The sequence below is a fragment of the Odocoileus virginianus genome, chromosome 2 (assembly GCF_023699985.2).
Source record: "Odocoileus virginianus isolate 20LAN1187 ecotype Illinois chromosome 2, Ovbor_1.2, whole genome shotgun sequence".
In the NCBI taxonomy this organism is placed as follows: domain Eukaryota; kingdom Metazoa; phylum Chordata; class Mammalia; order Artiodactyla; family Cervidae; genus Odocoileus; species Odocoileus virginianus.
In genome coordinates, this window is record NC_069675.1 from 90,852,384 (window position 1) to 90,879,004 (window position 26,621).

At 59.1% G+C, this 26,621-nt stretch overlaps 1 protein-coding gene across 2 annotated transcripts; it reads right to left on the minus strand.

Annotated features, from left to right (window-relative positions):
• On the minus strand, positions 1 to 26,183 carry NR5A1 (nuclear receptor subfamily 5 group A member 1). Of its 2 annotated transcripts, XM_070452668.1 has the most exons (8): positions 26,059 to 26,183; positions 24,953 to 25,107; positions 21,958 to 22,074; positions 21,669 to 21,810; positions 18,882 to 19,507; positions 11,634 to 11,753; positions 9,640 to 9,787; positions 1 to 2,912 (listed from the first exon to the last, which is right to left on the minus strand). In XM_070452668.1, the coding sequence occupies exons 3-8, from the start codon at positions 22,057 to 22,059 to the stop codon at positions 2,665 to 2,667; spliced, it is 1,386 nt and encodes a 461-aa protein (XP_070308769.1). In that variant the 5' UTR covers positions 22,060 to 22,074; positions 24,953 to 25,107; positions 26,059 to 26,183; the 3' UTR covers positions 1 to 2,664. The 2 variants fall into 2 exon arrangements, with proteins under 2 accessions (XP_070308769.1, XP_070308767.1); XM_070452666.1 differs by lacking the exon at positions 24,953 to 25,107.
• Between the last annotated feature and the right edge of the window lie 438 nt (positions 26,184 to 26,621).

Sequence of the window (26,621 nt, forward strand, 5' to 3'; positions counted from 1 at the left end):
ACTGCTGGTTGACACCCCTCCATCCTTATGTTCACACTTCCCTCTGCCAGGACTGCCTCCACCTCTTGTCGAGCTGGCGAACCCCTGGACATCCTTCAAAACCCAGTTTGGAGGACATCTCTGCTGTGAAGACTTCCTGTCCGCCCAGGAGCAGAATCAATCACTTTCTTATCTTGCAGTTACATGATAACATCAGATCACAATCTGAGTAAGACAGTCTCCCCTACAAGACTGAACATTCCCCAGGGGCAGGAACCAGGGTATCTACTTCAGGGCATCTGAAGGTGCTACTGCCAAGGTGTCTGCCTGCCTGAGGCTGCCTCGCCCTAAAAGAAGTACCTTTTCCTAATCTGTCCAGAGGCATGGGTGGAGCAGGAGTGACTCTGGGAGTAAATTAGGTTGGTCAAGGTGGGTCAAGGATGAAAGCTTGCATCTGGGGTTGGCCTTTCTCAGTGTGTGACCTTGGATAGGACAACTCATCTTAGTTTCCTCGTCTGTAATCTGGGGCTGCCACCTACCACAGTGACTGCGAAGAGCGGATGGGACCAGACCAATGGACAAGGCAGGTGAAGTCCTGGAAGGGCACTTGGAGCAGACTGGAGGGAGCAGTCCTGAGTGGGCCCTGCTCACTGCTGCCACCAGGCGGCTGGGGTTGGAGGGGAAGTTGGGGAATCTGAGAGGGGCCAGGCCCAGGGCCTGTGGGTGGCTGCCGGCAGACAGAGAAGAAAGGGTCAGTGCCCTGAAGGCAGGTGGACCCCAGCAGGTGGCCAACTAAAGTCCCTTGCCCTCTTCTGGATTATAACCCCTGCCTCACGGGGCTCCTGGAGGAACAGTGAAATGACGGATGGCACACAGTAGATGCTCACTAAATGACTGTTCCCTTCTGCCCAGGATGGCAGCTGAGATGCACACCAGGGTGGAACCGAGGCTGAGGCCCCGGAAAGCCCAAGCCTCTTCCAGGGTTATCAGGGACCCAGGGATGAGGGGGGGCCCCAGTAGTGCCTGGTATCCCCCTCCCCAGACCCCATCTTGCCTCCCCCAAGTTTTGAACCAAAGGTTCCTTGGGTATCGCCTTCATCCCATTTGCAGCACGCCCTTGCCCTAGATAACCCAGGCCTATTTGGGAGGCTCTGCTTTGGCCCCAGAATGTAAATAGGCAGAAGTAGCTGGAAACTAATTGCAAAATTTATTCCAGGGCTGCGAGGGGTGGGGGGTTCTTAAGGGCACTTCTCATTTGGGGGCTGGGGGGTCTCCAGCCTGGCCAGGGGCATATGTTTCAGGAGAGAGGGGCGGGCACTGAGACAGGGTGCTGGAAGGCGGGGGCAGCGATGCCCAGCGATCTGCAACTGGGCAAGCTCAGCACAAGCTGCAACAGCATCATGAAAGCAGGACAGACCGTGGACGCCCGGCCTGGAGACAGAGGACACTGAGGCCTCTCCTCTGTCTGAGGCCTGGGAGAGGGTCTTTCAGGACGTAGGAGAGGGGTTGAGGTCCAGCTTCAAAGGTGTGCAGCAAGGAACCCAATGGGATGGGGCCAGTGAAAAACGGTTCATCAGCAATGTCCCTGATCTGAAGCCCCGTACACTCTCCCCCCAAGATCACCCTGATTTCCACCCACAGAGACTCTGAGCTCCCCGCAGGCCATGTTGCTATTCACCTAGTGGAGTGGGGGGACAGGCTCTTCTCTGGATTGGAGTGGGGGCTCAGGAATAATGACCCAGCACCACCCCCAGGATACTCAATATGAGGGTGTCTGGAGAGAAACCACGGGCTGTCCTTGGTGCTAGTCCCCTCATCCCAGTCTCAGTCCTCAGATCTGTCCCCTGCCCCTCCACATACATACCTTTCAAGGAGCATCTAAATTAAAATCAAATAACAAAACAAAAAAACTTCTTGACTACAGCCTTGCAGATAAATACCAGCCAGGAGGGCCAACTGTGAGCAGGGCTAGAATGCCGATTGTGCCAAACCAAACTTCTCCTCTGGCGGGAGAGGGTTAGAAAGATTATTGTAGCAAAATGCTTTTCAGATAACGTGTCAAAGTTCTCCCCTGCAGACGTCAGATGGGGCAGAGGGTTGAGGGAGGAGGTCTTTTTGTCCTAACCAGTCTCCCAGTGTCCTCCAGGGCCCAACAGTCCCTTGCCTAAGTTTGCAAACTCTGTTATCCTTAGTTTACAAAACGGAGGGCTTCCCTCCCGATCTCCAGGAGGGGGTCTGGAGACCCTCTCCTCTCTCGCCCACTGATGTCCACTCGACCCCTCTCTGCCTCTGCTCCCAAGAGAGGACGAAGGGATGACTTCTGACTCAAGGGACATTGAGGCCCACCAGGGAATCCAAACCTCTTCCCTGGGCCTGGGATCCAGACTCCAGGACAGACAGCTGGGAGCAGGGGGAAGGAAGGAGTGGCTAGCAGCCACCTCCTTGGGGCACTCTGAGTGGCAGGCAAGTGCCAGCGGTGAGCGGGGACCACCTGCCCTCAGCCAGGCCCTGCTCACCCTCACCCACCTTCCCAAGCACAGGGCTTCAGAAAGCGGAGGGCCAGCGGCCTTCGTGGTGGGGTCCTGGGTCAGTGTAATAAAAATAAACCACCTGGAGGCCGCGGGGGTGCTGCGACCCCTCCCCTGGCCCCGGCCCGGTCCCCCTTTCCCCCGCACCGGCCTGAGTTCAAGTCTGCTTGGCCTGCAGCATCTCGATGAGCAGGTTGTTCCGAGGCATCTCGTTGCCCAGGTGTTTGTGGTACAGGTACTCCTTGGCCTGCATGCTCAGCGCCCGCACCTCCACCAGGCACAGCAGCAGCTGCTGGAACTTGTCCCCGCAATGCGGGTAGTGGCACAGAGTGTAGTCGAGCAGGGCGGCGTTGGCCTTCTCCTGAGCGTCCTTCACCAGGCTGTGGTTGTTCAGGAACTTCACATCTGCAGAGGGAGGAGCTGGTCACCAGTCCCGTCACATCACCGACCCCGTCGCTGGCTTCACCCACACCAGCGTCCCTGCGATCACCAGAGACGTGGGCACTGCCACCATCAACCGCAAACCACGGTCTCCCCATCGCCGCCATGGCGCCATGCCCGCGGTTGGCAGACATGGGCACCAGCATCAGTCACCAGCACCAGCATCCCTGGTTTTCACCCACACGGTCCCTGCCGCAGTCACCTGCCAAACTGCAGTCGTTCCTGCCACCCCCAGGGTCGCCATCACCATCGACACCTTGGCTGAATGCCGCCACCAGCAGCAGTCACTGCCGCTGACACCCCTGTGGTTATCACACACTGGGCCACCGCCGGCCACCGAGCTACAAGCACCTGTCCCCACCGCTGCCGCCATTGTCATTGCGCCCACCATCACCGAGACCGTCGCCAGTCTCCCCTGGCACAGCCTCAGACCTGTTTTTGAACCTCTCGATTTCTTCACTGGCAAAGCAGAGTGACGATAGCATCTACTTCACAAGATGGTTGTGAGAGTTCAGGAAGCCGATATCCAGAAAGTGCTCAGAGGAACAAGTGTCTGGCACTGTCCTCAGGTTCCCTGGGTTAGTGTCATTGTTACTCCTGCTCTCCCCATGTCCATGACCAACACCATCCCCCACGGTCAAAACCATCCTCTTGCCATCGTCTCCAGGGTAGTGACCATCTGCATCACCACCCGACCACCATCATCACTGTCGCCCATCAGCACCGTCCCGAGAGTTGCTCTGTGATTGGAGGGGTCCCGTCCACTACTCATTCCAGAGAGTGGCAGGCATTCTTTTGATCCACCTTCTGACCAATCAAGAGGCCCCAGCACCCCAAGGAAATTCTCTCAAGGGGCCATGGGGAGGGGGCCTTGGATGTTCACTGAACAGTATTTACGGTGATGGGGAGGTGGCCTGGATGGCCGGGTGGGGGCTACACCCCCAGGAGTCCTGTGCAGTAGACAGAAGCAATGCAGCAGACACAGCACTGAGCAAAGGGACAAACCCTTTAAAGGGGCTGAGAGGGGTGGTGGGGGGGAAACAGAATAAAAACAAAAAAGGGAGAATCAGAGTGAGATCTGTAAGGGAACACCATCTTTGCTGTTGTTGTTTAGTCACCAAGTCGTGTCTGATTCTTTTGTGACCCCACGGACTGTAGCCCACCAGGGTCCTCGGTCCACGGGACTTCCCAGGCAGGAATACTGGACTGGGTTGCCATATCCTTCTCCAAGGGATCTTCCTGACCCAGGGGTCAAACCCATGTCTCCTGCATTGGCAGGTGGATTCCTTACTGCTGAGCCACGGGGAAGCCCCAAAGTCATCTACATAAATTAAAAATGCTTGCAAAGGACTTCCCTGGTGGCCCAGTGGTTAAGACTCTGAGCTCCCAACACAGAGGCATGAGTTCCATCCCTGGTTGGGGAACTAAGAGTCCACATGCTGTCCAGTGCAGCCAAAAAAAACAACAAAAACCAAAACAATAAAAAATGCTCACACACAAAACACGGACATTGTGTGAGAACAGGGACAACATATAAAGGGACAGTTGCTGATGGGAGGGAGAGGTGGGTGGCTGGGTAGCTCTGTGTGGACCAGGGACAAAGGAGTGTGGTCAATGCATCCTCTGCCCAGAGGTCCAGTGAGGAGACAAAAAGTAAGTGTCTTCAGTGTGAAATGTATGGTGGTTGAAATCCCAGCCCCACCACTTAGAATCGGTGACCCATGCCCTGTCGTCTCCTGACCTGAAGGCCTTCCTCCTCTATGAAAGGGGCCACTCCCACCTTGCAGCGGGGAAAGCTCAGGTGTGGGGGAAGGGGCGGGGGGGGGGGGAGCTGCACAGGTGCCTGGCCCCCGAGGTGCCCATAGAGCTAGTTTCCTGTCACAGGAGCCCTCCTCAGCTCCTGGGCAGCATCTTCAGCTGGTGCTCTGCCTAGGGTCTACCAGTCAGCGGGAACCCACAGACCCTGCCCGCATCCCTGACTCCTGGCCCCATCTGGCCTGGGATGCGGCGGCCGGTGGTTCAGAAAACAGTCGTCCATCCACTTCCCCTTGGCTCCCACTGCTCGCAGCCCTGCCGCTGCGGGGGAGTCTGAAGCCCAGCATGCGCAGCCCTTGGCCCTTCTAATCCCTCTTAACACCCGCTGCGCCAGGAGGGCTGGATGCTCCTGGCAACCCTGATCCCCAGCCGCCCCCAGCATGCCCATCGAGGCCTGTGTTGTCCAAAGTCGGATTTAGGGAAATCCAAGCTGGACCTCGGGCGTATGGCAGGATCTGGGCACTCCCCCGCTCCAGTCTTTCCCCCATGATATCTTCCTCCCCTTATACACTGAGTGAGCCAGGGTCATGTTCTTCCTGGCCTCCCCAGAATTTCCATGAGCCCATAAGGCATCTTTGTGCCAGTTATACAGAAGGTTCCCCTTACCCACAGAAAGACAGCTTGGTGAGGGGCATGGCATGCAGGCTGGATTTCAGCCTCTACTTTTCCCCTGTCTAGGTGCCCTTGTTCAGTTAAACAACCTGTCCAACTGTACATAACAGCTCTGTTTCCTAGCCTGGTCCTCTCCAGATGCAGTCAAATGTCGTGGGAAGTCTCCCTACCTAACTAGCCTCCCTGGGGGCAAGAGGTGCCTACTGGTCCCATCCATTTCCCAATCTCTTTCCAGTCCCATCTACCTTCAATCCCTACCATCCCCTGGGTTGGGCAATTCTCCAGTTTGTCTTCTGACAATTTACAATAGAAGGCTGGGGGTCCAGAGAAGGGTAGTGACCAGCTCAAGGCCACAAAGAAGGAAAGGGGCCCAGAGGAAACAGGGGAGGGTGCGGGAAGGACTGGCCAAGATGCCGCAGTAGAGGCAGGAGTGGGGGGGCTGGGGAGGACCAGAGCCTCGGCTTTACCAGGATTTACTGTTCCCAGCAGCGGTGTGACAGGGACAGCAGGGCGAAGCACAGGGCGGGGAGGTGCAGACAAGGACAGCTTTCAGGGACACACCCCTCCTGGCAGCTCTCAGCGGGCTGGAGACCCCCACTGCCCCCCAAGGTGGGCTGCAGGGCTGGGGGAGGGATGCACGGTCTCTAATTGAGCCCCAGCCACCACAGTGCAAGACAGGAAAGTCGTTTTCCCAGAACCAGCCGCACCTTCCCTGCCCACGTCCATCAGTTAATCCCTGCAGACAGGAAGGCAGGCAGGAAAGGGTGTCCTTCACGCAGGCGTTAAGGACAGTGGAGCGTGCCTGGAGCAGACAGTGGATACCAGAGCCGGGACTCGAACCCAGATCTCTCTGGCTCCAAAGCACTATGGGTAAGCAGGGGCGGGGTCGGGCCTGGACATGGGTTCCTGGGGGATTAGATGACATGATGACCTCATGTTCCATCCAACCCAGGAGTCCGGTCCAAGGACCACCCAACCTGGGGTCCTTAGCTTCCCCAGGGAGACTTCTGGACTCCCCCTTGGAGGGGAGCATGATCAAGTCATGCCTCTTCTCCTAGCCCCCCTCTAAAGGGACTGCTGTGAAGATTCTCTGGGATGACCATGTGACAGAGCCTACATCCCTTGGGACAACACACCCTTCCTCCCTTAGACACAGGAGCAGGAGTCACAGAATACTGAAGGTGTCCCCTCCTGTGTCGGGGGCTCAAATCCCAGCTCACCAGCTGGGTGGCTGGGGACAAGTCTCTTCCCCAATCTGAGCTTCAGTTTCCCATCATCTGCACAATGGGGGCAAATTCAACTCTGCATCTCAAGGCACCTAAGAACTGGACCTCATCTGCTGCCCAGCTGTGGGCCCTGAGCCGCTGAAGGTTGGAGATGGGCCTGCTCAGCAGTCCCGGGGGCGGGTGGGTGGGTGGGGGAGCTGGGAGATAGCACCCCCACCTCCGAGAGCAGCCTGCTAGCTCCGAGGAGCCGGGGGCCCCCAGGTTCTCAGAAAAGCCCCCTTTTCACGGTTTAATTGAATATTTGAATAATCCTTTCATTCCAGCGAGGCATAAAGAATGTTGTCCCAATAGCGGTGACTCAGGCAGGCGCCCCCGCGCACAATGGCCCCTCGAGTGGGGCTGCTATTCAGGCCGCCTTTTGTTGGCGCGAGCAGTGGGTAAATTGCAAACGCTTAAGGGAATGCTGCTGCCGCCGCCTCAATGCAAGTCAGGAAATCGAATGTTAGGTCAATCCATTAAGCTTCGATTAAGTCCTCTGCAGAACAATGCCAGCCGGGCCCATCTTCATAAACACCGTGATTGCCAGAAGAGAGGCACTAATTTTAATTAAACCTCCTTACCTGCCTTCGCGCCTGCCTGAGCCGGCTATTTAGACGCCAAATGGCACCCTTCTGTGGAGGCAGGCGAGAAGGGGCGACTGGGCGGAGGGTGGGGTGGCCGGGGTGGGGGGACAGTCATCACACGGGTTCAAGCTGAGCAGCCCAGGGAGGTGCTGCCTGGGGCGATGCTCAGCAGGCCAGCTGAAGGGCGATGGGCAAGTGGCCACCCATCTCTTGGGCCCCAGTCCCCTTGGGGACCCCGGTCTGGCAGTCTGGGTGGGATCTTGGGAGTAGCCCCCTCCCACCTTCCAGACTCAGGGCAAATCTTGCCCCTCATCCTGCCCAGATGTATCCGCTTCTCCCAGCCCCACGTCCCACCTCTGGCAGGGCTCTGGGCTGCCACGGGCATCCTTTTCCCATGCCGCAGTCAGAAGGACCTTTCCAAAATGCAAACTCGACCATGATTCTCCCTGCTGCAGTTCCATCCCAAGGGAAGGTTCAAGGTACTGGCCTGGCCTTCAAAGCCTTGCACAGCTCGGCCCCTGCCCACCTCTCCAGCCTCTTTACCCTCTCCCTGCCCCACAGCCACACCCGAGCTGCCAGGATTCTCCCCATCCCTCTGCACCAGCTGTTCCTTTGGTCTGGAGCGCCCTTGCTGCTGCTTGCTTTGTTTCTCCCAGAATACTCCCGCTCGGACAGCAAGGCCCAGTGCAGAGGGCCCTTCTCCAGGCTGATTTCCCCAAAATCCCAGCTGTCGTTGGTTTCTCCTCTTTGGCCCAGCTCTGCTCACCCTGGACTGCTCAGAATCCTCTCCTAACCTGGAACCTGTCAGTCAGCAGCCTCTATAGCTCCCCTGGCTTCCTCTCACTGTGCACCCAGGAGCTCAGAAAAGCCTGGCTCACAGGTCTTCCCCCTCACAGCCCCAACATTCTGGACCCCACCTGGAGGCTCACTGTCATGACCCAGGTCACTCCCCCCAAAGACAAGGCAGAGTGTGAGATAAAGATGGAGAGAGACTTGTTCATTCATTCACTTCATTCCCTGACTTGCATTCTGTTAGAGGGAAGATCTCGCCCCCACCCTCCACCATGGTTGTCTCCTACCAAGCCCTGTAGCCTTGCAGACAAGCCCCCGCCAGCTACCAACCTGTTGTGCCAGGGTCAGGAGATCCAGCCAAGGCACCCAGTCCCATGACCACAGCCTAAGCACAGGGCTTCCCCCAGTCAATACTCCACTAATCACCCCACTCCCAGCCTTTATCTTACCCTCTGCTTCCCCAGCTGCCCCAACTCTTGGGCAGGCACACACTTGCCAGACTGTGACTATGTTGTCATTTCCCACAAAGACAACGTCTCCATCCTGCCCTCTCTCCAGGTGACAAGGCATTCACTTCCCTCCGTTCCAACCTTCCATCCGGTCTATACCTCTGCTAAAAGATGTATTCCCCCTAGCAAACTCCTACTCATCCTCCAAGACCCTGCTCAGATGTCCCTCTTCTAGGAAGCCTTCCAGGCAGATCCCTTGCTCCCCATCCTGGGTTCCCCATCTCTCTGTCTCAGCCCTGATGGTGCTGGGCGAAGGCCTCTGCCAGACTGGGAGCTGCCTGAGAGCCGGGGCACAGCATCGCTGGGCACAGGCAGGGCACTGGACATGGCTTGCTGGGTGAGGAAGGACAGAGGGAGGCCGACCTGATGAGAGCCCAGAAGGAGGTGGAGACGGGAGTGGCACGGGCTGGGCCAGGATCAGGAGGGCACGAGGAGGCAGACACCAGACACCTGTGGAGCTGGGAGAACTGGTGGGCTGGGCTGCCCTCTGCTCCTGCCCGGCTTTTTTTTCCTCCTTGGCACTTACCACAGTCTTCCAGGTGACACATTTTACTAATCATTTCACTAATTTGTATAGTTTACTAATCATATTATGCTTATTGTCTCGTCTTCCCTTGAAGACAAGGATTTGGGGTTTTTTGTTTGTTTTTTGAGTGAGTGAATGAAAGAATGAATGAATGGGCAAAGAGGTCTGGGCCTCAAAGACACCCCTGGAGCAGGGAGTTAGGAAAAGCAGGGAACCTCAGGATGGGAACCAGGTGTCAGAAGCTCCTGAAATCACATGGGCATTTTCTGGGGGCCTGGGCGCTTCCCTAAGGCTTTCAGCCAAGAATTTGCCAAATTCTCAGGAGAGGTCCTTATCCCATAAAGGGCAAGTCTTAGACCTCATCCTGGCCCTCTGTCCTCCCACACAGAGAAACGCAGGCCCAGAGATGAAGCAGGCCCTGGACCAGGTCCCCTCACAGATTTATTCACGAAGGCAGGGGTCCTGGCCTCTCTGAGGACGCCCATCAGAGAACCGCCCCACCTTGGGGTCTCCTTGCCAGCCCCGCCCCCACCCCACTGCCTGTCATCCACCTGACCCTCCAGGCCAGGCCTCGCTCAGCCCACTCACCGAGGCTGAAGAGAATGAGGAACTTGAGGCAGACGAACTCCTGGCGATCCAACTGCAGGGCATGCAGCTGCAGCACCAGCTCCTGCGCCCGAAGCACCAGGCTATGCAGCAGGGAGCCCGCCTGGGCGGCCACCGTGGCCAGCTCCACCTGGGCGGGCACAGGGCAGGGTCAGCGACGCGAGGGGGGGCATGCAGGGGAGGCACGGCGCGGAGGCTGGGGGTCAGGGGTGCCCCGCCTTGGGGCGGAGCTGGGTGGGGAGGCTTCTTCTCAAACCCCCCCATCCCTCCCAGGCTCCCGGCTCTGCCCCCTGTACGGAGCCGAGGGGCCTCACACAGCAGAGCTGACCCCAAGCAGGTGAGCGCAGAGGGGGAGCTGAAGGGTCCTTCACGCACACAGAGCGGCCGCCAGATCCCGTGGCACAGGCAGCTTCTGTGTGGAGCGTGGCATCTGCAGTGAGTGCCACCTTGTGCTGGGTGTGGGGGTGGGGGCAGGGCGGCTCTGCCTGGAAACACGTGGATGCAGCCCCATGAGTGCCCCCGGGGGCCCACACGTGGACACCTGGACGGGGGACGCGGCCACACCTCAGCTCACGTTCACACGCATGCAGGGACACACTCGCAAGGTCGTCCACCCACTTCAGGACGTGAAAACACACACCCTCCTTGTATGGTCACATCACAGGGTAACACACACACATCCACACGTCCATGTATATGTTCCCACTGACATGGTGATGGGCAGATCTCAACATCCACCCACTTATGTGTGTGGAGATATCTGCACAATAAGATACAGGTGCAGGCACACGCACGCACACTCCCATGGCCTCAGAGACGTCCGCCCACCTGTGAGCACTTATGCCTCACACTCCCTTCATGCGCACTCACAGGTGGCCTCCAATTTACCCCCTTACAACCAGCTTTCTGCTCAGGTGAGGACAGAGGATGAAGACTAAGGGCCTGGGTTGGAGGTAGGGGCTGGGGGCAGGGCTTTAGTGTCCAATCCCCACCCTACACCCACTCCAAACACCTGTGAAACCCACTCCTCCTGTATCCACACACACACACCAGGAGTGATGCTCCCTCCATAGGCTAGACCCTGAGCATCAGCCTCCCTTTCCTTCCTTCTCCTTCCCTCCATTTTCCCTCCACCCTGTCTCAGCCCCTCTTCGAATCATGCCCTCCCAGGTCCCAAGTGTTCTGAGCAGTGGGTGGCTACCTTCGTTTCCTCTTCACCACCCATCCTGCCCTTTCCTCAAATACAACTTGGCTGTGAACTTCCCCACTTAAAACTCTTCTGATGCCCCCTGTTTGATTTCAGGAGCCAACCCAACCCCACCATGTCTCCCATCCTGGGGTCCCTATTTCCCCCACTCTAAGAGTGCTCAAATTCTGACTCTGAGCTCTTTGGGGCCCAGGCCCCTTTGCCCATCCATCCGTCCATCCATCCATCCATCCATCCCTCCATCCGTTCTGGATTTAGAACCTGCAAGCCCCCAGCCCGCCCTCCAGCTTTATCTCTTACCTCATCTCAGCCCCACAGGGCACCTCCCCTCTAGACCCACCTCCCAGAGGCCCTGGTGGCTCAGCAGTCCTAACCTGCCTCTCTGAGCTCGGCTCACGCCATCCCCTCTGCATGTGTGGAGGCGGGGACTGTCCCCCCACCCCTATCACTACCCGACCAACCCTTATTTTCTTTCACTACTCAGTGCCACCATCACCTCCTCCCAGAGCCTTCCAGACCCTCCCCACAGCTCTGAGCTGCTTCCCCCCAGAGCAGGGCTCCCAGGCGCTGGCTCCTTTCCAGGTCAAAGCTAGGGCTGGTCAGAGGGAGGTCGGGCTGGTGGGCATCCCATGAAGCTGGGGAAAGGGCTGATATTCAGCAATGTCTAGGGCCGGCCCTAGAGAGGTCTGGGATCTCTTCTGGGCCCAGAATTCTGGAAGCGCATAGTTGGTGGGGGGTGGGCGGGAGGGGCACAGTAGGGTCTGGTCACCTCCTGCCCTGTGACCAGCAGGATGCTGCCCTCCTTGCCATGCTGAATCTGACGGTAGATGTGGTCAAAAACCAGCAGCTCGCTCCAGCAGTTCTGCAGCAGTGTCATCTGGTCAGCCACCTGCAAGGAAGAGGCACACGGGGGTCCAGGGTCCAGTCCTGCTGGGGACCTCACTCTCACCCCTCCCTCGCCAGCTCTGAGCTCAGACGCTCAGCCGCGTACGTGACCCGCGCAAGTTGCCCAGCCTCTGTGTCCAGTCTGCCCATCTGTCTTCCTCATCCAAGTAAGGCACAGGTCTGGCAAAATAATAAGAGGGTCCAGCGGAGGCACGCTGGACTTGGCTGGGCCTGGCTGCAGGCCATGACTCTGCCTCTTACAAGCTGTACGACCTTGAGCAAATTCTGTCACCTTTGTGGGCCTCATCTGGAGGCCCAGTTTTCTCATCTGGAAAGTGGGCAAAGTATTAGAAGGTGGTCCGGCACATATTAAGCCCTCAGTAAATGTTAGCGAATAATGTCCACCAGAACACTTTGTGAAGGATTCCTTCAAATGCAAGGGAAAATGAGTGTTAATTTTCCCTTGTGCCCATTTGGCCTGTGGTCACATCTCTAGCAGCCTCAACCACTCCAAAAGGAGCCATGTAGGGAAAACAGGGCTTGCCCTGGGTCTTGGGCAGAACCTTCGAGCTCAGGCAGGGCCCACTTGGCCTGCCGCCCAGCCCAGGGGATGAGCAGGTGGCTGGCAATGGTCTACATCGGAGGGAGGGACAGGAGGGCACACAGCGCTGATTCTGAATCCCCAGGCTATACTCAGGGGCACTCAGTGTGAGGGCAGGGACAGTCTTCCAGCATGGTGATCACCACACTCTAGCCTGGCAGGAGTGGACCCTCGTGACAGTGACAAGTGGGACTCGGGACCATGGGATGCCAGAGCCAGAAGGGCCCTCAGGGAACCCCCGGCCTAAACTATTTCCAGATGAAGAATCTGCCACTCAGAGAAGGCAAGGGACTCTCCAGGAATCAGAGAGAAACAGAGCCAGGCCAGGGCCATGGCCGGCGTACGCGATCCACAGCTCACAGGGGTGACAAAAATTGTCAGAATAGTTCAGAACAGTGCTGGGTGCAGTATGTCATCCTGGGAGGACACAGTGCAGACTCCAGTCCTTCTCAGCATCTGTGGCTCAAGGACCAGCCACCGTCTACCCAACGGGCACTCCCCCGACACCTTCCCGGGCCATGCCCTGCAGTGAATGCAAACTACATCTAGTCATGGTGTTACAGCTCCACAAGTGTTTGTGGTAGGTACTACGGAAAAGGGGGGCTTCCCTGGTGGCTCAGATGGTAAAGAAATCTGCCTGTAATACGGGAGAGCCGGGTTTAACCCCTGGGTCGGGAAGATCCCCTGGGGGAAGGGAATGGCTACCCTCTCCAGTATTCTTGCCTGGAGAATTTCACGTATAGAGAAGCCTGGAGGGCTGCAGTCCATGGGGTCACAAAGAGTTGGACACCAAGGAGAAAGGACACTGAGCTCAGAGAGGTCAACTAATTTACCCAAGGTCACACAGCTCTATCTGGTTCATTTGTGCTTTTAACCACTAGGTATGGAGGAAGCCCCACCCTTGCCACCCCAGAGCTCAGGGCATGTTCACTACCACCCCCAGAAAGCCTCCCCCTCCTCCGGATGTGGCAACTACAACATCTGATGGTACTATTCATGTCTCTTCTTCATATCTTCCCTGATAACCTGTGGGGTCTGCGAGGGCAGGATTGGTATCCAGCTCATCTCTGGGCCCCCAGAGGAGGGGGGTCAGTTTTGCTTGATAAACAAATATGTGTTCCTCAAGACATACACAGACAGCACAGAGGAACTACCCTCAACCTGGCGGCCAGAGGAGTCCAGGCAGCCCCTGGCCTGTGGGGCAACTGGCCCAGACCTGACCAACAGCTCTCTTCTTGGTGGGGGAAGGGGTAGAAGCCCCTCTTCCCCTCTGCTCTGCTCTTCTCCTGGGGCTGGCCCTGGGGCCAGTCCTCAGACAGACAGGAGGAGAAAAAGTGGACAAATAGCAAAGCAAGCTGCTGGACACAGAGTCAGGTTCCTCCAGGACTCACCTGCCCAGCCCTTCCCCAGCCCGCACGGCTGAGAACAAGAGCAAGGGTCTGTCTCTACCCTGCTCTGTGTTCCCATCCTCCTACCTCCCCGCACTTCCATGTCAAGAACCCAGCACTCCCGTCCTCTCCCGGCAGAAAGTCTGTCCTAGAGCCTCATAACTGTCTGAACAAAAACACCCGGGCTGGAGGAACCCAGGCTCAGGCAGAAGTTGCCCTGCATAGGAGGTGCCAGGAGAGACGGAGCAGGCAGGGGGCACCTCGCCTTATCTCACCTCAGGAAGCGGCCAGTCCCCCGAGAGCCTGCCCATCACTTCCAAGGAGGGAGGCAAGGCTCTGCAAGCACCTCGACCAGGCCCCGTTCCCCGTCATCTCCTGCTCGGGGAGTCACACTGGCCCATTTTGGCCAACCCAGATGGAGACAGAGGGTGTGCAGGGATGGGCTCTGCCCACCTCCCACCCCCCCCACCCACTGAGGCCCTCGTGAGCAGACACCCTTGTGCCTGAATTAAGGGAACAGGGGGTGGGGTGATGGAAGCACATGAGATAAGGGCGAGAATTAGGAGATAAGCTGGCTGAGCTTTGGGCAGAAAGCAGAAGGGGTCACAGTGACCCGGCAGGCCGAGCCCCGGGAGCAGACTCTGTACCCAGACCTCAGACCCCGGGAGTGGGGGCAGCCCTGCCACGGGGGTGGAAGGGGCACAGGCAGAGAGGTGCACTATGGAGGCTGGGCTTCGGCGCCCTGTGCCTTCCGGTTCCCACTTAGCCACACACCCGGCCCTGATTTCCTACCCTGAGAGATGGGAAGATAAATCCTCCCTCTTTTGGTTGCAGAAAACATATGAGCCCAGTGGTGTCAGTAGTGAAGGGTTCCCAGGTGATTTATTCCAGAGACACTGCCCCCCTCGTCTGGGTTCCCCTACCCACCAGCTAAGCAGTTGCGCCTTCCAGATGCTTCACTCTCACTTTGTCTAGATGGATACACAAGGATACCAAACTCCAAACATTCCCCACACAGAGGAACGCGTGCGCTCACGCGCACACACACACACACACACACACACCCCTTTTCATTAAAAGGAAAACCACAGGGCCAGTCCCTCTCCATAGGAAAGCAGGTGGCGAAGAGGCTCACTTAACCAGAGAGGGCTGGTCTCCACCTTCCGCAGGCTTCTCCCTAAGCAAAAGGTCCTCTACCTTTGCCCTGCCACCCTGGCAATCAGGGCATTTGCAGTCTCAGCCCTGGGGTCCCTCATCAGCCAGGCCTGTCTGCTGGGCCCACCAGCCGCCCACCCCTCCAGCCAGTCCGCCACAAATCTTCCTGGAGCCTTGACACTTCGCAGCCTGCCTCGGAGACCGGGTATTTATGGGTGCTGAGATGACCTCCCTCCCAGCGGGGCCCCCTCCGGAGCCCCCTGGGGCCTGATCAGTCTGGCGGGCGAAGGCCAGCGGGCTCCGTAATTCTCCAGTGGCTGCCAAGCCATGGGCTGGCCCTGGAGCTCTCCGGGCCGAGTGGTTGGCGGGCTGTCATTTGTCAGCCCAGGACTGACAGAGTTACTGTCACTTAAATGAAACCATATATCTAAGCAGTTAAATCTGTTGCCGATTGAGGGCCTCGGAGCTGGGCGTCAAGGGTGAACTGATGTCAAGATGGGTCCTTAGGCGTTCCTGGCCCTCGCCTCGACCTCCCTGATTGCTATCTTGCATCCTCCCAGCTGTCTTTCAGGGGGACTGTCCAGAGAGGCTGCCCGCCTGGGCCTACACCCTGCCCCCACTGAGCAGTACCTACCGGTGGGTTTCTGCTACCTTGCAGGTACAAAGCTGCTTTGGAAGCACAGGGCAAGGTGGGCCCTGTCTTCTTTCAGAGCCCTAGCATGCTCAGAGGAGCACGGAGGTGATATATCTTTTCTCCTTCTTCCTGTCCTGGCCTGTCTGCCAGCTGCAAGGTTAGATTCAGTGAGAGGGCAGCAGAGGGTGAGGGAGGGAGCTGAGCCCCGACTCACTGAACGCTTCCTGTCCACTGCACCCTGTGCTAAATTCTTTAACCTGCCCTCCGCTCACTAAGCCCTTCCAACAACCCTAGGAGGTGGTGATTATTTCCACTGCCCCCTTTTTACAGATATGGAAAACTGAGGCCCAGAGGAGTAAAGTCACGAAGGCACACAGCAGATGAGTGGCAATCTGGAAGCTGCACACAGGCCTTCTTTCTTCCAGTCTGTGTTTCCAATCTCTTGCCACATCATATTTAGCACACCGCAATTGCATGAGATGGGACATCATGCAGACACAGAGGGACATTGAGGCTGGGAAACAGGATGGAGGAGGGGAACCCCCAAAGAGCATCTGAAACCCCCAATATCAGCTCAGCAATGACCTCATGCCTTGCCCTGGGCAGTAAGACATCATCAGCATCACAGGGGACTGAGTGGGTCTCTATAGGGAGAGCTCCGGCTCTGCGGTGAGAGCCGGACTTCCCTGGCTGGCTGTCCATCACCGACTGCCGAAGGACCTAGTCCTGGTCCAAGCTCTGCTTCCCGCCCTCCCTACCTCTCCAGCCCTGCCTCACAGTACTGCCTGGGGTTCCCTGACACATGATGCCTTTCTGCACTTCTGGACCTGATGCTGTTCCTATTTCCTGGAACACCCTTAATCTTTTCAGGCTGCTTTCTGGAGAGGAGCAGATCAAGAAACCTCTTCTAACTTTCTAAGATGGAGCCATTTGCTCTCCTACTGGGCTCCCTTGGCCCCTTTCTACTGCTCTCAGAGACCTGGGCACTCTGTGCCCTGTGTTGGCGTTATCTATGTGCATGTCTGTCTCCTCCTCTGGCCTGCAGCCCCCTGGGTCCCATTCATTTCATTGTCCCCATGCACAGGCCAAGGGCGGCCCCGCTCTAGAAGCACCCTCTCTGCTGGCTGCTAAGATGTGTCCTGCCCAGAGGTGAGAAATGAAGGGTCAAAGGGGAGAACAGAGTCACTCGGCTCCCCTCCCACTTTTCTGCTTCCCTACCTCTGGCACTGCAAACACATCAGCCCAGGACTCACTGGCCCAGTGGGAAAGAAGTTCCATATGGCTGATGAGAGGCCCTCTAAGGGCTGGGCTAGTACTTACTTATCTGCAAGTCTCCTTTACAGAGGTTGGTAACCTGGGCTTGATTCAGAGACTCTGAGAAGGGGAAGCAGGAAGGTTTGGACCACAGAGAAGCCAGAAGCAGGAAAAAACACTCAGCAAAGCTGGGACAAAAGCCCTTCCCATCCTGCGTGAAAACCCCCCGAGAGACCAGGAAGGCGGCCAGAGGAAGTGCCCTGCCCCTGGATCCAGGGTTCTGGAAGGCCAGGAAGGCTCTGTTCCTCCTCCCCTCTGCACTGGGGGCTCATGGGAGGCTTGGAGGGAAAGCTGGCAACCAATCCAAGGGTCTCAGGACCCTCATCCCCCATTCAGGGCCTCCAGGCAAGAGTAGAAGGCAGAGGGGACTATTTGAGGCCCTGCCTCTTGTTCTGTCCATGAGGTCAGCCTAGAGAGGGGGCATGGGTGAGAAGTCCCACCCCACAACAGACACGTGGCACATCCCCAGACCTCAGCAATGACAGAGGCCCTCCACAGCCGAAGCAGAAAACACCACTGCCAACTCTTGACTCCCAGGGCAACCCAGGCCCCCGGCCCTACAGTGCCCGGTGGGTTCATAGTGCCCAGCCTTCATCTCACCCCTCCCCCACCCCGAGTCCAGCCCAGCCCCAGCAGGCAGTGCCCCCGGCCCATCCGGCCACATGCCCCTGGAGGAAGCCCAGGCCTGCGTGGCGTCAGCCTGACAATGCTGCTCAAGGCTGCAGCGGCTCCAGCAGGGAGGCCACAGGCCCTGCTGTTTACAGCTAGTACCAGAGCAGCCGGGGGGCAGACCTGCAAGAAGCGAACGTCAGCAGGCCTGGACTGAAGGCCTATCATGTCTTGGTCTGAGCCTGGGAGGATGGGCTTTGGCCAGGCTTGGGGGGCCGCTGAGGTTGGCAGGACACCCTGACCAGAGGGAGCCCGGGCACTAGAGGGGCAGCTCCCAGCCTTTGAGTGCTTCAAACCACTGGGCAGGATGAGTGGGAAGTTTTTGTGTGTCTGGCCTTAGTTTCTCCTGCTGCTTTCCTGCTTATTTTAGCCACAGGTATCTCAATCCAGGGGAATGGAAGACCTTGCAGCCAAAGTATCTGGAAGATGAGAGGCGGGCACTGCCATCCCCTACTTATCCTGGCACCTAGCTCTCCCTGTGCATGCGCGCACACACACATTTACACCTAGGACCAGCCACCACAGGGCTTTCCTCGTAGCTCAGTCGGTAAAGAGCCTGACTGCAGTGCAGGAGACCTGGGTTCAACCCCTAAGTTGGGAAGATCCTCTGGAGAAGGAAATGGCAACCCACTCCAGTATTCTTGCCTGGAGAATCCCAGGGACGGAGGAGCCTGGCGGGCTACAGTCTACGGGTCACAAGAGTCGGTCATGACTGTGCCACCAACCACCATGCACGAGAGATGCAGGGATAGTGAGAGGTTTCGCCTTAGGTAGGAAGGAGAAGCACCCCAAACTCTGAGATACTAACACCCCTTCTATGACATCTGAGGCTAGTGGGGAGTGGTGGCCTTTCCAAATGAGAGGACAGGAGGGCCTGGACTCTCTTCCTGATGCTGGGCTGGGGCAGCCAGACGCAGCTTCCCAGGGACTCAGCTAGTCCTCTGGGAGAACCTATAGAAAGAGAAGTGTTCAGAGAGATGCAGACTGGGAGAGAAAGAGACAGAGATTGAAGGGGTTGAGAGATTGACAGAGACTGAGAGAGACAGGGAAACAGAGATAGCACACCAGGGAGAGAGACAACAGAAAGAGGCAGAGGCAGAGATAAAGAAGCAGAGGCCGCGTGAGATAGAGACTCAGGAAACAGAGAAGGAGAAAGAGGGAGGGGTGAGTGGGGAGGTGGGAGAGGGGCAGGGCAGGCTGAGATGGACCAGAAATACTCCTCGCTTCCCCAGGGTGGCCTCCCTGTCCCCTGACACAGCCTGAAGCCAGTGGGTAGGCTAGTCCCACCCAAGGGGTGGCCAAGACTGAGACTCAGGCAGCTGAGAGGACACCCCAGGTCCAGCGGCCAGCCAGGTGGGAGGAGGGACTCACCTCCAGCTCCTTGAAGACCATGCACCTGCGTGCCCAGTCCACGATGGAGATGAAGGTCTGGTCAGCCATTCTGCACAGGAGGCTGAAGGGCGCAGGCTGGTCAGGGCGGCCTTTGGTCGGTTCCTGCAGGCAGCCCACGATGCGTGCCCGTACCTGGTCCTCATCTGGCTCCAGCTGCAGCAGCTGTAGGATAAGTTCGGGCACGCCAGGCCCCCCCGAGAAGGGCTCTGGGTAGCCGTAGGGCGGCCCGGGCTGTGGGGGGCTGGCATAGGGCTCTGGGTACTCAGACTTGATGGCGCGGCCAGGGAAGGCAGGGTAGAGGTAGCCAGCCAGTGGCCCATTGGCGCTGGGCACAGCCATAGGTAACGCTGGGGCCCCAAAGTCGCCCAGCGGCCCAGCTGGTGGACCGGAGGCCAGGCCCTTGGGCTCAGATGCATGCAGGCCATGGGGCAGCATGTAGTCCGGTGGGGGAGGTGGTGGCGGGGGCACCCCCATTGGGGGGCCTGTCTCCAGCTTGAAGCCATTGGCTCGAATCTGTGCCTTCTTCTGCTGCTTCAGAGCCCGGTCCCGCTTGTACATGGGCCCAAACTTGTTCCGGCCACCTCGCATGCGGTCAGCACGCACGGCTGTGGGCAGAGGCAGAGGGAGGGCAGGCTCATCCCCTCCAGGCCACCCACCCTACTCCACTCACAACTCTTTCCCAGATAGATCTGATTGGGCCTCTCCCCAGCTCTGCACCTCTCATGGCTCCTCTGGTGCCCTGAATCTGGCATTCATAAGAGTCAATCCCCTAACCTGGCATTCACGGCCCTGGTTCCCTTGCCAGGTTGTCTATCCCTCACGAGCCCCTGTCTTCTTTCCTCTCCACCTTACTACCTCTCTACATCTCTGCTTGGCATGTCCCCCATCCTGACTGTGATATTCCTTCTGTCTCAAAGCCTTTCCATCTCTCCTGCTTTACTAAACACCAAAGTGTTCTGGGTTCACGGGCAGCAACCTCTTTTCTTACCCAGATATCTGGCCTCTCACCCCAGAGTGCTATCATACCCTGGGTGAGAACTTCCGGGGGCCCAGCAATGGGCTCAGGTGCCCAGCACAGGGCCTGGCAGGGAGGTGGTGACGGGAAGTGGGCTCTGGTCAGCCTCACATCCAGGTGGGTTCCCAGGGTTCAGCTGCTTCTTGACTGTCTGCCTAACTCTGTTGAACCCTTGTTGCGAAATGACTCAGGCTTCCCCTGCTGCCTTCAAATTTGAAGCTGAGTTTAGGGCTGGCTGGGGCTCTGGGCTGGGGGAAGGGACCTCCCTTGCTGACCAGATGTCCCTCCGCCTGGCCAAGAATGTGTCACCAGCCGGACCCAACAGGTGTATCTCTGCAGCCGAAGTGTGGCCCCTGCCCCTGCTTAGACAGGACCCCACCCTGAGCTCCAGGAGAAGGGAGAGGAGAGGAGGGAGAGGCCGGTGCTCAGCAAGGAGGGCATCCCGGGGCCCACCCAGCCAGTCTTCCTGCCATGGGAGTGGGCAGCCCCGCTCCACTCCCTCTGGCCCAGGAGCTGGGGCCCTGGGCCCTGGGGGCAGGACAGGATATCCCCCTTCCATCAGGAGCCCTTCCTCTAGGTGGCAGGACTCATGGCCCCGGCAGCTTTCAGAGCCACCAGGGGCCTTCTACATTGTTTAAAAACTTTAACCAACAGCTGCCTGCTCGGCGCACAGCCCGGCTGGGGCCAGTGGGGTGGAAGCCTATGACTGTCCACCCTCAAAGAGCATGAGTCTTTCCCGCTGAAGCGTTTTTCTTCCCCTCTGGACGGAGAAGTTAGGGGTGGGGGTGGGGAGACAAGGCTGGGCCTGGGTTCTCTGGGGGCACTTGGTCCCCACTCCCCAGCTCTCTAGGGCCTGGCTAGGGACCTGCTGAGTGAGTGAACTGAGTGAACCTTCTGTTTGGATGGGCAGACGAAGAGATGAGTGGTCTGGGTGAGTGAGGGCTGCACAGTGATGCTGGATGGATAATAACACCAGTAAGGATAACAATAACACTAACCTCTTGAGCATTTTCTACATTTCAGGCCCCATGCTAGGAGCTTTTCATACAATTCTCTTACTAACTCAAGGCGGAAGGTACTACTGAAAAGTTCCATCCCTTGTGGTAAAGAATCCCCCTGCAATGCGGGAGACCTGGGTTGGATCTCTGGGTTGGGAAGATCCCCTGGAGAAGGGAAAGGCTACCCACTCCAGTATCCTGGCCTGGAGAATTCCATGGACTGCATAGTCCATGGGGTCACAAAGAGTCCGACAGGACTGAGCAACCTTCACTTTCACTTCAGATGGGGAGTCTGCAGCTCAGAGAGGGTTAGGGACTTGCCGGCATCACCCAGCCTATAAGTGATGGCACTGGGATTTGAACTCCAGTAGAGGTACTGAACGGTACTGAACACCTTGGCTCTGGCTTGGTGTTGGATGTCAGTGGGGGTGTTAGAGAGCTCACAGAGGGAGGAACTCTGTGGGGCTGGGGAGAGGGTGCTCTCTCTGGGGTTCACTTTTGCATACTTCCCAATCCCGCCCCGCCCCCCCCCCCCCCCCCCAGGCTGGTCCTATCCCCATCCCTTCAGCCAAACCAGCATCGGTTCTCACCCCTCCCCCATAGGGATCGGCCCTAATTTCACGTGAGGGACTAACCGCCTGGCCTCAGAAACTTCAAGAAGACCTATGGTAGCCTCCCCTCACTCCTTCTCCCATCTCCACCCCCTGCCCCCTCTCCGTCAGAGGTCAGGGGTAGGAGGCACTGCACGCGCACCTTCCAGGCGCATCCCCACCGTCAGGCACTTCTGGAAGCGGCAGAAGGGACAGCGCTTGCGCTGCGTCTTGTCGATCTTGCAGCTCTGGCTCTCGGTGCACGTGTAGTGCTTGTTGTTCTGCACCGTGCGCTTGAAGAAGCCCTGAGGGAGAGGGGAGTCAGCGCAGGAGGGGGACAGGCTCTGTCTCCCCTTCCCTGCACCTCCCAGCCGGGCCTTCCGCCGCGTCCCCGTTCGTGGCTCACCCGCCGCCGTTCGCGCCTGTCCCCTGCCGACCAGCTGCCCGCTCACCTTGCAGCTCTCGCATGTGAGCAGCCCGTAGTGGTAGCCGGACACCTTGTCCCCACACACGGGGCACAGCTCGTCCAGGTCCTCGTCGTACGAATAGTCCATGCCCACGGCGTCCGCCTGTGGAGGGAGGAGAGGTTCATGGCAGGGCGGGACGGCCGCTGGTAGTGCTGGGGGCCCTGGGCGCGGTGGGTCCTACGCCCCCGCGGCCGCGCGCCCCTCGGCCCCCTGCTTACGGGCCCGGCCCCGGGGCCCCACTGCAGCTCCTGTGGTCAAGGACGACTGTTGCAGGCCCCCCAAGAGAGCGTCCTGAACAGCGACAGCAGCACATGTGTCCGGAGCAGCTCCCGTGCGTGCGGGGCCCTTGCTGGCCCTGTCCCCGCACTCCCGCCGCTCCCGCTTCCCAACCTCCCAGGGGCTCCTCCTGAGAGGCCCCCCACCGCGGCCGATCTGGGACTCTCAGATTAAATGCGCTTTGATCCGGATTCGTTCATTTAAGAACAAAACCCCGATTCTGAGAAAACGAGATGAGCTCGCCTGCCGGGATGATGCCATTGAACCCCGGGTGGAATGGGGCCCAAGCGTTCTGGGGATCGGATGGGGACGAGGGAGACAGAGGCAGAGTCTGGGAGACCCAGAGATGGGCAGAAAAGAGAGCGAGAGACACCGACCGAGGCTACTTAACTGAGAGAGTACCCCGGGGGGCGACGGAGACAACGAAAATCCGAGAGTGACAGAGAGGCATTGATGCGGAGTCAGAAAACCTGAGGGAGACAAGAAAGGTGAAGAGACAGCGAGATAGAGGTAGAGACAGAGAGTGCAGTGGAGACAGAGACGAGAGAGCGAGAGACAGAGGGCAGAAAAGACAGAGATCAGAGGCCCAAAGAGAAAACCTCGGAGAGACAGCTGCAAAGCCAGAAATACGGTGGTAGACGAGAGACAGACCAAGACACCAGAGAGACAAGAGGAAACCTGGGAGATACCCAGCCAGAGAGACAGAGACACTGAGAGAAAACCTGGAGAGACGGAGGAGCCCGGCCAGGGGTTCGGGGACGGGGAGACCACGGAAAGCGGTCGGACCCCGGCCCCGAGCTCAGAGGCGCGGCCCGGCAGAGTCGGACCCGGACAGGCGCTCGAGCTGACAGAGGCGGACAACGACGGCACCGGGCAGAGAGCCCGAAATCGCGGAGCTGCCGGGCCCCCAGGCCAGGAGAGACAAAGCCCGTGGGCGGCAGCCACCTTCAACGAGACCGAGGCCGTGCCACCGAGACGGGAACGTCGGACGGAGACAGGCGAGGAGGGCGCAGCGGGGGCAGCGGGCGCCGGGCGTGGAGCTGCAAGCCGGGCGCGAGGCGCAGAGATCTCGGACGGAGACCCCGCGGGCCCCGAGAGAGAGGCCGAGCCCGAGGCGGGGGAGCGACCTCGGGCGGAGAGTCGAAGTCCCCAGGAGGGAAGCGCGCAGAGTCTGGAAGGATCCAGGCAGCGCAAAGGGGCGCGACGGCGGCCGCGGCCCGCCCGGCGCCCACCTGGCGGCTCCTGCGAGCAGCAGCGCCCCGCGTCCGGCCACCGCGAGCCCCGCACCTCCTGGCCGCGCCGCCGCCGCCGCCGGCGATGAGCCGCACCCGGGCGCAGCGCCGCCCGCCCGCGATGACGGCCGCTCGGGCCGGGGGCGGGGAGGCGGGGGCTCGGGGCTGGCGGCGCGGGGCCCCGGCGCTTCCCCACCCCGCCTCCCCGCCCCCGCCGCCTCCAGGGCCGCTCCGAGGCGCACCTGGGACCCGGGCCCCTGCACTGCCAGTGCGCGCTGCGCGAACCCGCCGCGCCGGGACCAGGGGCCGGCCGCTCTATATGGGCTCCTGCGGTATTCGGGGGCGGAGGCCCGGCCCGCGCCCTCCAACGCCACCGAGACGGGTTCGTGTCTTTCCTCTCACCCTCTCGGACCCCCATTCCCATCCCGGCCCCCGGAGCCCGGGTGCCCGGGAATCTGAGCAGGTGCTGGGCGCCTGGGAGCCTTGGGCCACCCTCCTGCCGTGAAAGGAGTCTAGTCCCTATTTGTAAATCCTGCTTAGTCTTGGTGAGGGCCACGCTGGGGGCGCTGGCCGTTTTGCAGCATGGAAACAGGTAGGGCAAACGTGGGGAGACCGTGGCCAAGACACCGGTTCACGGCTAGAAACTGGGTCCCCACCCCCACCCCCACCCAGGCACATTTCCTCAATGGAGATTTAAGCAAATCTCCCCTCTGCAGCCTTCAGTTTCCTCATCTGTAAAGTGGGAGTGATGACTGAACTTTAAGGGTGGCCGTGCGGATGAACGGAAGTAGTGTTGTCAAAACACATGCCTGGCACTGCGGAATCGCTGAAAGCATCCAGTTGGGAGACCTGGAGCAAACTCTTCTCCTTGAGCTTCGGTTTGCTTGGCTTGAAATGGGAGTCGTAGTAATCCCACCCTTAGAGTTTTCCGAGGTCTGGTAAGGACTCAAAACCACCGAGGGCGTGGGAGCTGGGAGAACAGAACCCAGGGGGAGGAGAAATCCCCTTCCAGTCCAGTTCTGCGCTCTTACTTGCTGGGCAAGAGAGTGCCCGGCATCTCTAGGGACAAAAGTGTCCTGGGGTCGTCGAGCCAAAGTTCTGAGCCATTGCTCTGGGCTGGAGGGCATCTATTCAGTCACTCTCATTTTTTGAATGTAAAAAATTGAGACCCGAGAGAGGAAGGCGCCTGCTTGCATCCTGCCCCTGCCCCCTCAGGGCACCTAGGGTCCAAGAGAGTGTTGCGAACAATGAAGCCAAAAAGGCCCGATCTTCAAGCGGGGAGATACCACAATTAGGCATTTGCAGCTTCGCAGCCGCCCAAAAGGCTCAAATCTGAAGGCTCGGACCCTAGGCTGCGGTCTGCTTCGTCTGGGCCTGTGCCCCGAGGCCTCTGGCTTTAGCTGGAGCTGGCGCCTTGATCCTGCGCACCGAGGCCTTAAGACCCCACGCAGACCACCTCCCGTCTCGCTCACCCGGCTGATGAAGGGCAGACGCTGCGGCCGACTTGTGAGGCAAGCTCAGACAGGTCACTTTGCTTCTCTGAGCCTCAATTTCTCCGTATATAAAATGGAAAAGGCCAGCCCTACAGAAGAGATTCTGTGGTTTCCGTGGGAGTCCATGGACCAGTCTTGGTGAGGAGGGAGGAAAGACAGTTAGTGCAGACCCCTCCACCCGTTACCCCAAACCCCTGAGAAGTCTGCAGGAGCTGGGGGGTGGGGGCCACTGCCACCCGACGGTCAGGGAGGGGCCCTCAGAAAGTGGCAACCAGGAGCAGCGGAGAGGGAAGGGGATTGAGGGGGAGGGCTGGGCTGGGGAATCCCCAGTCAGCTTCTCTGGGATGGAGCCCACCGGGGTCTCCTAGACCTTGTTGAGGAGGACTCAGGCGGTGTAAGCACAAGTCTGGGCTGGGGACCCAGGTGGGGTGGGGCCTGGGCTCCAAGCCAGTTCTCTCCTTCCCCTTCCATTTAGATCCCCTCTCCCAGAGGTTCCACTGTCACTGGCTGGGAGCCCTTGGGTTGACCCTCCAGCTTCATTGCACCCACTCCTCACAGTCCTAGGTTCTAGCTCAACATATGGGGAATCACAGCCCCTCACCTACCTACCCAGGGAAGCAAACTCAGACCTGGCCCAGCCACAGAACCCGGACTGACAGATGGATACTAGAGACAGACGACTGAATCCACACAGAGACTCAGAGACATCCACAGAGACAGCACAGAGTCGCAGGCAGGGAGACGCAGAGACCCAAAGACAGACCCAGGGGCCACGGATGTACATTCAGGCTACGAGGCTTGGGCCAGCGCAGTCCTGTGAACACCCGGCCACCCGGAGACAGCCGGACACGCACAGACCCCCGTAGGGCCTGTCCCCGTAGGCCTAGTTCCTCCCGACAGCCAGCCAGGGAAAAGAAGGGGTAGCATGGTAGGAGGGCAGGTCTGAGGAGATCCCTGGCCCCTTTCCTGCCCAGAATAGCGGGCACCAGTCACTCAGTGGAGCAGGCAGTGGCCGGCCCAGGCCGCCGGGAGGCACTGAGGAGGGAGGCTGGCCATCAGAGGCCTGGGCCCAGGCCCTCACTTACGGAGCGGAAGGCGAGCTCGCACGCTGGATGAGGGTGGCCAGTGGGCACCGGGGGTCCAAGGGGAAGCTCCAGTGGCCCAGGTGGGGCGGTGGTGACCGTGGGCACACGGGAACTCCTTTACGCCACGGCGGGCGGCGGGCGGACAGTAGGCTGGCCCTGTCCGTCCGTCCTCCTCCTCCTCCTCCCCGCCCTGGGTGGGGGGGCCACCGGAGGCCCAATTGGTCTCTGCCCCCACGTGACTCTGCAGGCCTCTCTCCTTCTTTGTTGGTGTTTCTCTTCATTTAGGTCTATTTTTTTTTCTTCTCCTAAAAGAAAAAAAAAAAATACTCCTATCTATCTCGGGGCCGCGGATGGGGGCGGAGGCCAAGGCACTCTGGAGGCCTTGGCCAGCTGGCTGTTCCAGGCCGCTGTGGCAGCCCAGAGGCAGGGACCCCACGTAGGCGGGTAGGCAGCCCCGCTTGTTAGCGACTGGGTGGGAGTGGGCCCTGATTTATGGGCAGCTCCCCCCCCCCGGCCTGCAGCCCGGCCTCTCTGCCCTCGAATGGCTGCCTCCCTGGGGCCTG